General features: G+C 37.6%; 3 protein-coding genes across 4 annotated transcripts; 2 read left to right on the forward strand and 1 right to left on the reverse strand.

Annotated features, from left to right (window-relative positions):
- Positions 1-272: 272 nt before the first annotated feature.
- Positions 273-3899, reverse strand: LOC130732006 (GRF1-interacting factor 1-like). Of its 2 annotated transcripts, none has more exons than XM_057584149.1 (4): positions 3170-3574; positions 2984-3060; positions 1184-1265; positions 273-1105 (listed from the first exon to the last, which is right to left on the reverse strand). In XM_057584149.1, exons 1-4 carry the CDS (start codon positions 3209-3211, stop codon positions 614-616), a joined length of 693 nt encoding a protein of 230 aa, XP_057440132.1. In that variant the 5' UTR covers positions 3212-3574; the 3' UTR covers positions 273-613. The 2 variants fall into 2 exon arrangements, with proteins under 2 accessions (XP_057440132.1, XP_057440131.1); XM_057584148.1 differs by lacking the exon at positions 3170-3574 and adding an exon at positions 3760-3899 and having other exon boundaries at positions 274-1105.
- A 996-nt stretch (positions 3900-4895) lies between these two features.
- On the forward strand, positions 4896-10958 carry LOC130745852 (uncharacterized). Its single transcript, XM_057598258.1, has 2 exons — positions 4896-5091; positions 10557-10958. The coding sequence occupies exons 1-2, from the start codon at positions 4969-4971 to the stop codon at positions 10650-10652; spliced, it is 219 nt and encodes a 72-aa protein (XP_057454241.1). The 5' UTR covers positions 4896-4968; the 3' UTR covers positions 10653-10958.
- Positions 10959-12877: 1919 nt separating this feature from the next.
- Positions 12878-15569, forward strand: LOC130745862 (uncharacterized). The gene is made up of 3 exons (XM_057598268.1): positions 12878-14022; positions 14113-14423; positions 14506-15569. Exons 1-3 carry the CDS (start codon positions 12893-12895, stop codon positions 14949-14951), a joined length of 1887 nt encoding a protein of 628 aa, XP_057454251.1. The 5' UTR covers positions 12878-12892; the 3' UTR covers positions 14952-15569.
- The last annotated feature ends 874 nt before the right edge of the window (positions 15570-16443 follow it).

Here is a 16443-nt window from a genome sequence, read left to right on the forward strand (position 1 = left end):
TATGTTCAAAAAGTTAAAAGTAAAATTAGCAGCTGGAGTCCTTATTTTCAGAAATATAAAAAACTCCTTAATCCATAGGTGGAAATCGAAATTTTGGAGTCAGGTAAATGACTATTTACTTCTTCCATTCCTATTTATTACTCACTTTTAAGTTTTAACTAAATGGACTTTTACCTAAATGGAGGTTCACTTAGGGGTCTAGATTTGGGACCAATGCATATTCTTAGAAACATGCTCGTTCTCCCTTGTATGATTCTACAAGGATTCTGAGTTGTGAATGAACCCAAAGGCTAAGCTATCCCAACATCTTATGAATCTCAGAGGTAGAGATTGGAACCATCTCAAGGCTAACTTCTGTAGGCTTAAGGTAAACATTTTTGCATATGGCGGCGCCTACTACCCCCAGCGTCATCAGATTTAAAGGGAACTCAGATTGAGCAGTAGCAATAAAATTAGGTAACAAAATAACAGCTAATCCGATAAAAAAGTAGTATTTTTCACTTTTATATCTATTCAGTTACTGTTGAAAAAAAAAGATATCAGTTGAGCTGAAAACATCTTTATGGTGTTTGTATTTCCAGTTCTTCACCAGAACATAATGATGATGACTTCTCTAAGACCAACTAGGACCCATGCCTGAGCCAAAATGGTTGCTTGGTGGGGCATCAGTCATGCTACCGAGTCTGGTTTGAGAGGCCTGATACATGCTTTCACTGGTTCTGGGGACATGTTGAAGCTGCTGCCGGAAGAAAGCTTGGAGATTATGCTGCTGCTCATTCATCTGGAAAGGCTGATTTGAAGTCGAGAGACCCGATTTTTGTAGAGGAATTGGCAGATGCTGTTTCTCTTGCTGCTGCTGCTCATCATTCATACCCACCATAGGCAAGGTTAAGGAGGCATGATCTGGTTGTTGCTGGGACATTGCTACATGAGGTTGAGGCTGCGTGCCTTGCCCTTGTTGTTGCCAGGACATTGCTACATGAGATTGAGGCTGCATGCCTTGTCCTTGTTGTTTCTGGGACATTGCTACATGAGGTTGAGACTGCATGCCTTGCCATTGTTGTTGCTGGGACATTGCTACATGAGATTGTTGTCGGTCTTGCTCCTGTTACACAATTCTCAAGTGAGGAAAAGTTGCAATTCAAAACTAGGTTTCGCTGAATTAGCTAATGATGTTAAGAACCTGGGAAAGCGTCTTTGCTTGAGGATCATTATCAGCAAGCTTTGCTAGAAATATCAAGTTATTCTGAAGCCTGATCTGATACCTGTGCCAGGTAATTCGGATAAAATGTCATAGGTCAGTGTAAAACAAAGGGCAAACTTGGTTCTGTAAAGCTCCCTCTATGCGCGAGGTACAAAGAGGGGCCAGATCCACTTTGTGGATCTAATGTAGGCAAACCTTACTTTGCATTGCTGCAAGAGGCTAATCTACGGCCCGGACCTGTGACCGCAAAGTCACATGGCAGCAACCTTATCGTTGCTCTGAGGCTCGCCTTTTTCATAGGTCAATGTACAAGCTTAAATATTATGAAATAAATATCACAAACTATAGTTAACAATTGAGAAGGCAACAAAAACATAAGGCTAAAACATGATACTTGCAATACAAAAGAATTCAAATATGAGAACACCTTGCAATGACTTACATTCATCAAATGGAAAGAGAAAGAGATAATTAGAGTCAACATATAGAATGTTCTGACTTATGATATAACTTCACTAAATATACCTCAATGTGACATGTCATAAAAGTATGAAAATCTAAAGCATTTACTGCAATGTTTTATTTGTTACAAATTTGAGATGTGCAGAATCATTTTTCAACATCTGAAAATTATGGGGCATAATCCTAGAGGTATGCGTACAAGGACTAAAAGAAAAATCCAGCCCCAATAACTTATGATCAGATAACAGACATGTCCTTTAACTCTTCTTAAGTGATGATGAGTGCATTGAAGAGAGTAAAACATAGAGTTAAATCATTGATTGGATAATCAATAACTGAGATTGTAATTAAATTCATGCACTTATATAACAAAGAAGTCATAAAATCCACTCTGCTATTTTCTAAATCCATCATTGTAATTCTGCATTTTAGACTATAAAGTGCACTCTGCAGTTAGAGCCAAATTCACCATCCCAATTGACTCAGATCTATTCAGTTTCTACTCAAAGCAACCTAGTTTAAGTATTTTACTCTCTTTTTACAAATAAACTCTATTTTAGCAGCAAAATGGGGGTACTTTACATCTAAAATATGCCTTCTCTAGTCCTCTCTTCTTCTAAACTAACATATATTTAACCAGAGAGAACAAATATCTGCATGAATGAACAAGGTACAGAAGATAGAATACTTCAAACAAGCAACGCCATTTCTACAATGTGTTTCATGAGCAAGTAATTTCACAATTGCAACATTCTGTAATAAAACTATTCTATGGAGTAATGATACAACCAAATATTAGCTGATTATGGAAATTGAAAAATATATTTGTAACATAGTTTTTAATTAATCCCTGTCTGCATCTTAATTGAGTTCAACTTATCAGATTATATGTGCTTTGATATTTAAGACATACACAACTTTTTATAATCCTGGTTTTTCAAGAGTAAGCATAAATTGTATTTTGTAAACTGAAGCACAACTTCACTAGTGGATGTATTGTCCCTGTTTGTCTTCAGGGATGATATGTTCATGAAAGTAGAGAGTAAGTGAAGCTGTGTTTTAGTTGACACAATACAATGTATTGGAGAAGATAGAAACAAACTAAGCACAAATAGGCACAATATGTTAATGTGAAGTATAGAGTTCCCAAGCTAACTTCCATGGAGTGCTAATTTGAATTCAACAAAATAATGAAGCACAAATAAAATTATTCAGAGGACCAAGACAGAAACAAGAAAGGGAACTGAAACCACTTGGTAACCTAGAAACAATTAAAAGCAACAACAAAATCCAAATGAAAAATAATTGACTACTTACTGGGTGATTTCAATGAATCTTCCCTGGTTTTGTAATTCCATTATTGCCAAGAACAGCTCATTGTTCTCCTCCAATAACTGCACCAAGAGCAAGAACTTGTCAATATGAGACAAGCAAACACAGAGATTCTACTAATCATTGTTTCAACAAAGATCCAAACTTGATACCAAAATGCATTATTCATACCATTGTTTCAACCAAAGGTCCAAACTTGATACCAAAATGCATTATTCATACCATTATTTCAATCAAAGGTCCAACCTTTTTACCAAAGTGCTTTATGGATAGTGGATACCACTTGTTCAATCAAAGGTCCAAACTTTTTACCAAAATGCATTATGCATACCATTGTTCCAATCAAAGGTCCAAACTTTATACCAAAATGCATCATGCATTTATCTTTTCGAAACCGAAAACACACACACACACCCAAAAGAACCATACTCCATTAGTCCATTGCAAAAGCTGATGCCCCCTGTTATGAATGGAGATCATGAACACATAGCACCAAATGAATTCAACAAAGCAAGTTTACACAATGAAATGATCCCAAATGCAAAACCAAATTAATAACTTAGGGTACAAGGAAAGAGAAAGAGATGAGCACCATACACATTTGGTGAACAGAACACGATTATGACAAGAACAATGGAAAGGTGACATTTTTATGAAACCCCAATAGGAACATAGCGTAGCCACAAATCTAGAGATGACAAACAACAACGTAAGAGTATGAATGCGGGGTAATGGAATGAGTTGAAGTAAAAAGTTTGCACCTTTTGAATCTTCTCGGTGGGTAAGATGGGGAGAGGAGGAGGATCACCGTTCCACATTCTCTTGGTTCTTCTTCACAATGACAGAGCAGAACACAAAACCCTAGCGCTGCTGCTACTTCTTCTTCTCCACAGGACAAGATTATGATCACCTTTCAAAAATCATATATGTGCACTTGGGGTGTCTAATGTACATTTGTTTTTAAAGGCCATAGCGGACACGTTTTTTTTCACCGGTGATAACCGATCTTAACAAGTAAGTTCGAGGTAAATTCCGTAAATTAAAAAAGGGGGTCAATCGAAGAAATGTGAAGTTTTAGAGTAATTTAGAATATTATTCAATTTTTGAAAACCTAAGAATGGGGAGGCGGATTCGTTGACGCCATTGTTCATTTTTGCAAATCTCTTTTCGTTTGTGTGCGGTTGAAGTTGTTGTTGATTGGGTCTGATCGTAATTTGTTTTAAGTGTATTTGGGTCGAATCGTAATTTCCATTTCGTTTTATTTAAATATATGAGCAAGTTTTCCCTTTCCATGGTTTTCTTCGCTACTTATAGCAGTTTAATCATTTACATTATTTTTTTCAAGCATGAGGGTGCAAAACCTCACACTAAGTAATAGGACTTGGAGCACTTCGTTCATAGGTTGGTTTAAGTGAGCCTTGTCGTTGGAGGGTAGATAATCAATGACATAATCAAGTAGTTTCAAAATGGGGTGACCGCCCTTCAAGTGAAAAAAATCCTTAATAGAATATTATGCAAATGGGGTGGCCACCCTTATGCAAGGAGTATCATATATGCCCAAGTTAAATATTCAAATTAGTCATTGTTAATGTACTAAGTCCAGTAGATCCTGAACATATGAAGTGAAAGAGCTTGGAATATTTGGTTCATGGATGATGGATTAGCCTTGAAGAAACATTTTAGATATATAATTTTTTTTTTTGAAATAACATCCATATAATTGGAGAATAATAAAAACTGCACTTAAGTTTGTCCATTTATTTACCAGTTGGGTTTCCAATTAAATTTTCAAACCAAGAATAAAGTGGGAAAAGTTTATTGTGGCTAAAACGACGTCGCTGAGTCATAGTCCAGCGTGGCTTGCACGAGGCCTCTAAAGACAAAACGGCGACGTTTTCGCAGCATCGAGAGAGGGTTAAGATTCTTCTCTGCAATTGAGGAAGAAGAAGAAGAAGAAGAAAAGGGGGAAAATGGGGTACGTGCTGAGAGTTCGATTGGCGTCGTTCTTCATCGGTGCTGCTACGGCGTCGTTCGCCGGTCTCTACATCCTGCACCGGGATTACAAGCTCGCTCACCAATCCTTCACTCAACAGGTACCTTCTTCATCCATCCAATATTCCAATCCAATGCAAAAATCACCATTTCCCCCTTTTTTCTTTCGCTAAATTTTTGCTTTTTTCATCTTTTATTGTAATCATTTCGTTAATTGAAAGAACCTGTAGGAAGCAATTAGATTACCCTGTTGGTTAGAAAGAGGGAAAAAACTGATATCATGATGATTATGGTGTTTGTTGTTGAGTTGAATAGCTTTTTATTTGGATTTAAAATCTGAGTTTTTGTTGATGTGGCTTGGTTTAATGTCTTATGCAATGTGCCAATTGTCAATGGTTATCGCGATGCTGTGTTTTAAAGCTTTTCTAATGATTTAGGTTTAGGGCTAGGGAGGGTAGCTTTTTTCTTTTTATTTACTATTCAAGTTTAGATGGTAAATGTGTATTTGTTGTTGTCTTTTGATTTGTGAAGTGAGGACTGCGCCGCAGATGCAGGGGCAGACTGTTTCATCTTCTTATCCTTGTTTGGTTGATATAATATATTTTGTGTGAATGAGTTGGAAAAGACAGTCTCTAATTGGTTTAATGGTTCCTTTTTTGGGCTGGGGGTAGGGGGGAGCATGCTCTTGAAGGCCATACTAAGTTTGGAAAATTGAGAGGTAGTCATAAGTTGCGGTTGAAAAAAAGTTAACTTTCCGTTATGTATAGTGAGTGACATGTACAAACTAAACTATCTGAAGGTCATTTTCCTGGTGCAATAGTCTAAGCAACACAGGGAAGATGGTGGGGGGGGTGGGGATTCTGATAGAGCGGATAGATTTTAATCCTTTTCATGTTTGGTTAAGAGGTGAGGAGAAATAGCCCCTTTTTCATGTTTGGTTCATGAGAGGAGGGGATGGATTTTAAAACAAGTTTCAAACACAGTTCTTTTGTCATACCAAATGTTTCCCCTCCAAACTATCTGAAGGTCATTTTCCTGGTGCAATAACCTATTACATAAGGATGTGTTTGGTTCAACGGAAGGAAGGGGAGGGGGGATTTCGATGGACGGGATGAGAGGGGAGAGATTTTAATTCTTATCATGTTCGGTTAAGAGGAGGTGAGGAGAAATCCCTTTCGTGTTTGGTTCATGAGAGGAGTGGTAGGATTCTAAAACAGATTTACTTTAATTGTCCTTACTTTTAAAATACAGTTTCAAGTTTTATAACGTAATAATAGATACTTTTGTCATACATAATATTTCCCCTCCAAAACCCTCCACTTCTGGAGCGGAGATAAAATTGAGTTATAGGGGTTTTGGCCCCCTCCATCCAATCCCTTCCCCTCCAGCCAAACAGTACTTAGTCTTACCTGTTAACAGCTGCTGTGTTGAACCCATATTTGATAGAACTGATTCCTACTTGACCCTCTCAACACATACTTGTGATCTGTTGTTTGTTGAGCTTGTCTTTAGTTTGCACAACATGCTCCAGGCTGTTATTTCTGTTGCCTGGTTTGTTGTTGCTTATATTTTGCTCCTTGCCTTGGCTTGTTTCTCCATTACCTTTCTATACATATTTCTTGGTCTCATAATATTCCTTGTCTTGCATCCTAAATCTGTAAACAGATTTTTTGAATGTGTTTTTCATTGCAAGACCTCCTCATAACCTCTAGCAGATTTATTTTATTCCCTTAATTTGGATCTAGCATTCTCCTATTTCCCTTTCTTTAGTTTTATGCAGAGTGGTCTGAATCTTTAGTGACTTTTTCTTGTTAGTTGGACAAGCATAACAGAACAGGCAAACTTTTCGTTAACTGTGTTTCTTCGGGACTTGAAATTGAGGATGAATCTAGTTAAATAATTTGTATATCGTTATGTTATATTCTTGGGGTGTGAGTATATCAGTTGTTGTTATCAATATACTATTGTATATCTATTAAGATTTAGTTTATTATTAGTCTTATCTCATAGAGATATAGTTAAGATTTGTTTATGTATTTTAGATTAGTATCTATTTAAATAGAGATGATATCTATTTAAATAGAGATAGGATTAGATAGATTTAGTTTCTCTTTATCTCTTTGTTAGTCTATATATATTGTAGTCAAGTCAAGTATTATCAATGAAATATAGATATATTTTATCAAATTCAAGTTGGTATCAGAGCGCAAGTTTCGATCCTACCGCTGTGAGGGGGCTCCTCCCCCGTGAGCCCCCTCATGGTGACTTTCCAAATCTTTCTGGATTTATTTTTCGTACTTTGCTTCCGCTTGTTAGTTCTAGCCGTTTTCTTACGGCCTCGTTTCTTTCTGATTATGGTCCCCTTTGTCTTGGAACCCTAGTAATGTTCAGCCACTATCAATGTCCTTCCACGCGCCGTCTTCTTCTCAGCGAGTGAGTTACACTCGCGCCACCCTCCAAGCATCCTTTCGCCGTCGCAATTGCACAGACAAGGTCGTCTACCCCTCCTGGTGCTGTTTCAGGGGTCCTTTTGCCCAGATCCAGAGTATTGTTTGTTGTTCTTGGATGCCTACTTCAGATTTTTCTATTTATGTGCATGTGTGAACTTACTTTATCGTTATGTGGTGGTAAAGCTTCAGAAGAGGTTTTTGTTGGAGCTTTCCTTTCTATTTCATCAACAGCAGTGGTATTGAAGTTTTGATGGAAAAGAACACTACTAATGCCCTTCATCTTGTGATTCTCCTATGATTTCTTCGTCAATTTCCTTCTTTGCCAATTCATATACTGAATTTTCAGTATAGAAATCACAAAAAGATCATTACATTTGTGGCGATCAAAATCAGTTTTTCATAAATTAATGTGTTCACAGTGATGAAGTGTTCGACCAACATCATTACAATTCTGGTTCATGACAAGGTTGAGATTTCCTTGATGCAACAGTTTGAGCAATTTCAGATTTCGCAGATTCACTAACATTGTGTTTGGCAGCAGTAGCTTTTCTCCGCAAGTTAATTATATTTGTTGCAAGCTATGCATATGACATATATGCTCTAGCTTGAGGGGAAGATCTGGAAATATCTTAATTATATTTGTTACAAGCTATGCATATGACATATATGCTCTAGCTTGAGGGGAAGTGTTGGATATTGCTAAATATCCTAATAAAGACCACAATCAACACCTTCGACAATCGTTACCCTTTGTTGCTGGTTTGGTGGAGGTTGTAATGAAGAAGTGTTTGGTTGGATCTAATTGTATTGCGCTGCTACACTATTGATAGTCTTTGAATGTTGCATGTGATTGCAAGAATTGAAATTCTTCTCCTTGGCAATTGGCAATGGTAATTCGTTTGTTTGGTGAAGGGTTGCATTGTTTAGATCTCCGGTGTAAAGGATTTTATTGTTTGGCTCTGTTTTGAGGTGTTGTGCCGCCACCGTGGTGATCGTCCGGTCCAACTCTTCTAGTTTGGTTCGTGAGTCTGCTGTGTTTACTCATCTGCGATGTTTCTCGCTGTTTGAGATCTTAGTTTGCGTCTCATGGTTCGAGATGCTCTTATTACAATGATCTTGGCTGACTTTATGCAATTTGGTTTGGTTTGGTTTTGGAGGTGACAGTGTCACCTTCGTTTGTTTTGTCTCGATTGTTTGGTTTTCTGGTTTTAGGGCTTCAGCTGCAGGTTGCGCTGACCCTGTTTGGTTTTCTGGTTTTAGGGCTTCAGCTGCGAGTTGCGTTGGCCCACTCTCTAATGTTTGAGAGTTGTCTGTGTCAAAGTTGACACCATTGTTTGTCTTATAAGCCATCAATCGATTGACTTCAAGTATGTTTTATTTCTGTTTGGTTGTTGTTGGTGAGTTGTTGCTTCAGCTTTGTTTTGTTTTCGGGCGTATTGTTGCTGGTTTTTCGCCCTTGTTTGCTGGCTCAGCTACCCTACGACACTCCAGAAGAATTGGTTTTTGTCTTGCATCAATTTCAGCCATATCAAGTATGAGAAGTTGTCTTTATCGTGCCCATGGATTTAGCAGAAGTTCGAAAGATTATTCAATTTCAAGTATGAGAAGTTGTCTCTTGCCGCCATGGATTTACTAAAAGTTTGAAAGGTTATTCAATTCAGAGATTTGCCAAGCCCGTCATTAATAAGGGATATCTATTAAGATAATTTTCTTCTTGGGTTCGATTTGTTACAAGCTTAAAGCTAAGTAAGCTTTAGCTTGAGAGGGAGTGTTGAATATCTATTAAGATTTAGTTTATTATTAGTCTTATCTCATAGAGATATAGTTAAGATTTGTTTATGTATTTTAGATTAGTATCTATTTAAATAGAGATGATATCTATTTAAATAGAGATAGGATTAGATAGATTTAGTTTCTCTTTATCTCTTTGTTAGTCTATATATATTGTAGTCAAGTCAAGTATTATCAATGAAATATAGATATATTTTATCAAATTCAAGTGTTATCAATATACTATTGTATAGCTTGACTGCTTGATTGATTTATGCCATAGGAGCTGCAGACCAGCAGTATAATTTTTGTTGTTCCTAATCAATGTGGTTTTTGAACTCTCTCTCTCTCATGGTTTAAACATTGAATTTATTCATCATCATATTAAGAAATTGCAGTTGGTTTTTTTTTTCTAATTGTTTGTAGCACAAGAAGTTGTGTTTTGCTGCCGAATTTTTGGGATTTCTCTATTTGAGTCATTAATCCAAATTACTTAAAAAGTCTACACATTGTATTGTACCATATTGTTCATTTCAATCTTGTTTGGAGATAATACATTCTTCACACATTTGTTATAATCTTTTTTCCCTTCTCGCTTATGTGGCTGGCATTCATGTCTCACAATCAGAACTAGTTGCTGATTTAGAAATTTATTTTTTCGCTTTAATTGACATTACTATGTAGAGAACGACAGCTAAACTCCTTACGAATGTTGTGCATTATTTTGATTAAACTCCATGTTGCTAAGGCAGTTGTGTATGGGTAATTGATTTGTAAGCATGAGTATAGATTCTAGGAATGATATTTCATTGCATGGATCAATGACAAAGTTTGCTGAGTATTTGTTTTAGCAATCATTGAATATACTATTTGATCCACAGAATGAAGCTTTTTCTCCCTTCTCCTATGAATTAAGCATGTATCAGCATCACACATATGTAGTCCATACTCCATTTTTCTAACACTATTCTTACGAATTCTTGGCTATAAGCTTTCCTGCATAGTGTCTGTCTATTAAATGCGCATTTGTATTAACAATTCTTGCATGAGCATAGTATAAACTAAAAATGTATTTTGAACCCCTAGATTGTAAGGTCAATCCTTAGTTGCACTCTTACCACCACCCGAGTCGAATTTGAAAGAGCGATTTACAACACCAAAATAGCTAAAGTTGGATTAAAATAATAGTAACAATTATACTGGAGGTATAAAAACTCTAGTGTTGAAGTTATTTAAATTTTATTTTAAGCTTTTAATTGATTTTTCCTAGTATACACGTTGTTTATGCAAATATTGTTCCTCATGTGCTGCTTTAATTAATATCTATACTTTCCTTGCTTTTCCAGATGAATGGTCTCTACGAATCACTAGACAGTCGAATTTCTTCCTTGGAAAAACTGAAGCAACCTGAAACTTCACAACAAGTGGAAGCAACAGAATAATTGTACGGACTGAATCATCCATTGTAGTTAATTGTTGTGGAAAAAAAACTGATTGGATGTATTCGCTTTGACAAGTGACTTTACACTGTTTACTCTCTCCTCTGGAATAAGTTCAATTTCCCTCATTTTATGGCACCTCACATGGCTGAACTTTCATACCTGAAGAGATCAGTTCTGTATTCAGATGCAATTTGGATTATTCTTTTGGCCTAGAGTATTTAGCTTTTATCACTTTAATGTGATGATTAATGAACATTTGCGAGAAGTTGTGTTTTCTTTTTCCACTATTGGAAGTTTTGTTTTCTATTTTGTCTTTATTTACTTGACAATAAAATCATTCCTCTAAAGCAGAAAATATAGGGTGTGTTTGATTATGGTTCTATAAAACAAGTTATAATATCATCTAGTGGTTGGTGTTGGTTGGTTCAAGTGTTACATGCTTGATTCCCTTTAAGCAAAGTCTTGGGTTTGAGTTTTGTGTGGATGGAAAAATCCCCACTCCCCCACTAGGAGAGTTAGCCATATTATAATATGTATCTTTCCGGCTTGAACAATATTGGCTCCTGAGAACACGATACTTGTAAGCCAAAAAAAAATGTATAGTTTTAAAAAACTGAAGAGAAAACTCTATTAAATAGGAATTGCTTTAAAAAATTATTTTTTAAAAATAGTTCTAAAATTAAAATACAAAAACATCTTAGGAATGTTTGGAGAGGGCGCTGCTCCGATACCTGCAGAAAATAAGAGAGTATGGTACCATTTAGTTCATCTTTTACCATACAAATGACTAATTTGTAAATTTAAGAAAATTATTATGGAGAAAACCCGACCAAAGGTATGGAATCCTTTACTTTTTAAGGAGTACCAAAAAAGTTGCCGGAAGTTTTGGTTTTTGTTCAATAATGATATGTACACACATAATTTTTTAAAAATTATATTTCCATCTATTTTTATTTCTATCTCTCTTCTCTTACTATCACATCTCATATTTTTTCTCTCTTACTTTTTATTTTCTTCCTATCTCTCTCTCATTCTACCTCTTTCCACCTCAAAGAGAGGTGTGAAAGAAACATTATTCGTTTTCGTTTTCAAGTCATGTCTATTGACTTTGTAAAACATCTTTTTTAAATAATTTTATTTTCTTCTTTTGGAAAGTAAGTTTTAAAATTGATTTTAAATTAAAAAATTTGAAGAAGGCTCTTAGTATTTTATACTGATTTGTTTATTTTTTGATGTACCAAAAAAGTATTTTATACTGAAGTTCAGTGGGATTTGGGTTTGGCACCCCACCCTTTAGGCTACGCGCCCCAGCATTTTTTTTTTATTCCAAAACTACCCATCGGTAAATGATTTGCCGATGTCAAAATACCAATCGGTAAATCATTTACCGTTATTGTTCCTCAGTATGAACACCTTCATCCCATTACCCAGAACACGAAGAACAATATCGGTTAATAATTAACCGATTCTAATATTGTATCGGTATATCATTTACCGATTTGTAATCTGGAAGTTTGATCACCTTTTCACCATTACTCCTCCCTCCACCAACCCCTCCACCATTACTCCTCCCTCCAACAACCCCCCACCAGCCCCCCATAACTCGCCCAAACTACCTTATTCTCCATTACTCCACTCCTCCCTCACATTTCACCTTCCCACCACCACCACCATCTCCACATTTCCACCACCACCACCACCAACACCACCACCACCAAGGGAAAGCTTTTAACTTCTGGTAAGTGTTGTTAGCTTTGGTACTTTATTTATAGTTAGTTTAAGTAGTTAGTTGTTAGTTTAAGTAGTTAGTTTAGTTAGTTAAGTTGGTAATTTAGGCTGCTAAATCGTGAACTGAATCGGTAAATGATTTACCGTTATAGTACCGGAATTTGATTTACCGTTATGGGGTCGGAATTTGATTTACCGTTATATGGTCGGTTATTGATTTACCGTTTTTGTTCCAGGGATGACAGAGTCATTTTTCTTTGGTGAATCACAATTGATACATGCTGCTGGATTGGAAAATGATAATCCAGAGGAGCGACCATCACTAGCTGAACCTCCGATTATATCTATAGATGTCTCTCATTTGTATCATACTGATCAGGTACTCATTGCACAAATTTTTGCATGCTTTGTTTGCTTTGTTTATGCCTTGTTTTATGCCTTATGCCTTGTTTATCCTGAAACAGCGTTTCCCTTTGAAAGATGATCTTATGAAATGGGTTTGCGACATTTCTATGGCAAATAATTTTGTTTTGGTGACAACAAAGTCTGATAGTGGTGCGAAGGGGAGAAAAGAATATGTCATTCTGGGGTGTGAGAAGCATGGTGCGTATATTCCCTACAGAGAACCGGATCTTGTTGAAGGAACGTCAACACAAAAGACAGGTTGTCCTTTTAGGCTAAAAGGACGACGTACGAAAGATGATAAAGGTTGGTGGTTGAAGGTGATGGACGGTAGACACATCCATCTCGCAGCTGAGTCACTAGTTGGCCACAATTACGCTGGTAGACTGAATAGTGAGGCGAAGGAGGACGTGATAAATCAGGCTAAGACTTGGGTTCCACCTAGAAAGATGTTGGCGTCCTTGAAGGAAAAAGATCCTTCAAACTTGACTACCATCCAACAAATTTATGGTGTTTGCAAGCGGTTCAGACAATCCGTTCGTGGGTCACTGACAGAGATACAATACTTGTTGAAGAAGTTGGACGGTGAGAAGTATGTTCACTTCGAACGAAATGAACCCGGATCGGAAGTGATTAGAGATATATTTTGGGCTCATCCGAATGCCGTCAAACTTTTCAACACATTCCCATATGTAGTGATCATGGATTGCACATACAAGACCAGCAAATACAAACTACCCTTGCTCGAGATTGTTGGCCTGACCTCCACGGATAAAACATACTCAATAGCATTCTGTTACATTGGCAGTGAGACCACAGAGGACTACATTTGGGCATTGGAGTGTATGAAGTCTCTGATTTCCGACCAATCCAGGTTGCCTAGAGTGATTGTGACGGACAGAGATCTTGCTTTATTGAGTGCTGCTTCACAAAGCCTTCCCACCACCACCCATTTACTATGCTTGTGGCACATCAACAAGTGTGTTTTGGCAAAGTGCAAAGAGTATGTTGGCACGGATGATTTTGCTCAAGAGGTTATGGACAAGTGGGCCGAATTGGTAGATGCTCCAACAGTTCCAGAATTTGAAGCTCATTGGATTGAATTGTTTAACATGTGCAAGCATAAACACAAGTTGAAATTTGCCACTTATTGTTCTACTACATGGTTGGTCCACAAGCAGAAATTTGCCAAGGCATGGACAAATCATGTGATGCATTTTGGAACAACAACAAGTAACAGGTACAAAAATTATGTTATGACTTGTTATATGTATTTCATTTCATAGATTATTACAGTATTAATTCTTACATGTGCGTTGTTGGTTTGCAGGGCTGAAGGTGCACATGCCAGCTTGAAGTTGATGTTGCGGAACAGTAAGGGTGACCTGGCCACATCATGGGATGCGTCGCATAGTTTGACCACCAATCGCCACACTGAGATAGTAGCATCGTTTGAGCGCAGTATGAATAAAATTGATCACCTTTTCAAGACCCCTTTCTACACAAATATTAGGGGATTTGTGTCAATCAAATGCCTGAAACTCATTGATGCTGAACTGACAAGAATGCGAGCCTCCGGCGGCAGATGCGATTGCTTATTGAGAGAGACTCATGGACTACCTTGCGGTTGTCAACTTGCAGGTTACCGGTCAACCACTCTCCTCTCAACTACTTCCAATTATTTATATTTGTGATTCAATGTAACATGTCTGTGAACTTGCAGATTATGAGAGGATTCCGTACGAGGCCATTCATCCATTCTGGAAGAGCCTAAGTTGGGAGCATGTACCTGTTGTAGATACTGGCAGCTCAGATATTTGCGGACTAAACCATGGAGAGATGCACCCAGAAGTTGAGGCACTGACACGTTATTTCCATTCTTTGGATACTGGAGGGCAGAGTATGGTAAGGAGGAAGCTTCAAGCGATATATTGTCCTGAAAGGAGACGGAGGTGTAGCAGACGGACACGGAGACGGAGCCCCGGCCGGAGTAGCAGACGGAGACGGAGACGGGGCCGAAGCCTCAACCGCCTGACTAGCTGCTCGATGGTCGCCGCGCCGCGTAGAAGCATGCAAGCGCTCGTGGCGATCCTCTGCATCATCGACTGTAGAAGATCGAGACCTCTTCCTCCCGCCCTTCATTCTCCTATGAAAAGCAAACAAATTTAACATCAAATTACAACTTGAACAACTTTAACAGTTACAACTTGTACAAACATCTCTCATATAGCAACAAACATCTCTCATATAGAAACAAACATCTCTCATATAGCATCAACACCCTTTCTAATTTGTCAATCTAGATAACTAAAATGCAACATTAAGGAAGTTCCCTAGTTCTAATAAGCCGATACCATCAACACCCTTTCCCAGTGTCATGACACTAAAATATTTGAAAATTTGTACAAAATATTCAGCCCAATAGATGGAGGAAAACTAAAAAAAACTGGCTTAAAAAAACTGGCTTAAAAAAACTGCCTTAAACTGGTTTAGAATCGGGAAATGTTTTCCCATTACAGAATCGGAAAAACATTTTCCATTACAGAATCGGAAAATGTTTTTCCGATTTTACAGTAACCCAGAAACCAGAACTGGAAACGACCCACTCGTGCCCATGACCGTTTCATGCCATTTCAGTCAATAAAACCTACCTCTAATCAATAATCAACTACCCTAGTGTTCAACATTCACCTAATAATCCATCAACTACCTCTAATCATCAATCAATGTGAGAGAATCAATAAAAATGGAACTTACCTTTTGAATGTAATGGAATGGGAGTTCCGGAGCTTTGAGGAAGCTTTGATGATGATGGGACCGAACGCAAGTTTGGGAGAGATTTGAAGAGGGAGTGATTTGGGGAGGGAAATGGGTTTTGAAAATTATGTTTCAAAACCTATCTGATGCTGTTATATCAATACGAATCGGTAAATGATAAACCGATACGTATCGGAAAATCATTTACCGATATTAATCCTGAGGGTTTCCGGTAATTTCCCCACTTTAAGTGGGGCGGGAAGCCTAAGGGCTGGGGTGTTAAACCCAATTCCCAAGTTCAGTTGGGAAAAATCTTTAACTCTCCCTCCCGTAGAAGTTAAAATTTGACATTGCTTAATATTTTTTTTTTGGTCTGGGAATTAAGGATTATATTGAAAGTGGGCCAAGAGCCCGAAAACAACCAGGTCTGCATGGCACAAAAGAGGTCAATAAAGAACCGCCAGCTGGTTGGTGACTGGTACAACATAACAGTTAAAACAGCAATAATTGCAGAGTGGAAATAAACTAACATACAAGGGAGGAAAGCAGAGGGAATATATTGGACTATTACACACAAGCTTTATAGAGAGGCTTGTCATTTTGTATTGGAAGATGCTTCAGCCTATGCCTGTGGGTGGTTCTCTCGAAATTGGACAGGGGATTGTGCCAATTATGATGGTGAGTATGCTTGATTGAGCTTCCTGTCCTGAATTATGAAGACCGTGACCAGTAGTATGATGGTTATGAGTAGGGGGTGCTGTAACAGAGCCAGATCTGTCTTTGGAGAGAGCTCTTTGAAGCTGTTGGGGCTGGACCCAGATCCAGTTTGGTTGGAGGTTACCTTGGTGGCTCAATTCAGCTACGCAATGGGCTACTTGGTTAAACTTTCTGCTTGTCCAGGTGA

The sequence above is a fragment of the Lotus japonicus genome, chromosome 1 (assembly GCF_012489685.1).
Source record: "Lotus japonicus ecotype B-129 chromosome 1, LjGifu_v1.2".
Classification (NCBI taxonomy): domain Eukaryota; kingdom Viridiplantae; phylum Streptophyta; class Magnoliopsida; order Fabales; family Fabaceae; genus Lotus; species Lotus japonicus.

Excerpts from the sequence above, each read along its gene's own strand:
- LOC130732006 (XM_057584148.1), bottom strand. The coding sequence starts at position 3,816 with ATGTGGAACGGTGATCCTCCTCCTCTCCCCATCTTACCCACCGAGAAG. Across the intron at positions 3,061-3,759 it reads CCACCGAGAAGATTCAAAAG|TTATTGGAGGAGAACAATGA; the intron begins GTGCAAACTTTT and ends CTCTTGGTGCAG. Across the intron at positions 1,266-2,983 it reads AGATTCATTGAAATCACCCA|GTATCAGATCAGGCTTCAGA; the intron begins GTAAGTAGTCAA and ends TACCTGGCACAG.
- LOC130745852 (XM_057598258.1), top strand. The coding sequence starts at position 4,969 with ATGGGGTACGTGCTGAGAGTTCGATTGGCGTCGTTCTTCATCGGTGCT. Across the intron at positions 5,092-10,556 it reads ACCAATCCTTCACTCAACAG|ATGAATGGTCTCTACGAATC; the intron begins GTACCTTCTTCA and ends TTGCTTTTCCAG.
- LOC130745862 (XM_057598268.1), top strand. The coding sequence starts at position 12,893 with ATGGCAAATAATTTTGTTTTGGTGACAACAAAGTCTGATAGTGGTGCG. Across the intron at positions 14,023-14,112 it reads GGAACAACAACAAGTAACAG|GGCTGAAGGTGCACATGCCA; the intron begins GTACAAAAATTA and ends GTTGGTTTGCAG. Across the intron at positions 14,424-14,505 it reads TTGCGGTTGTCAACTTGCAG|ATTATGAGAGGATTCCGTAC; the intron begins GTTACCGGTCAA and ends GTGAACTTGCAG.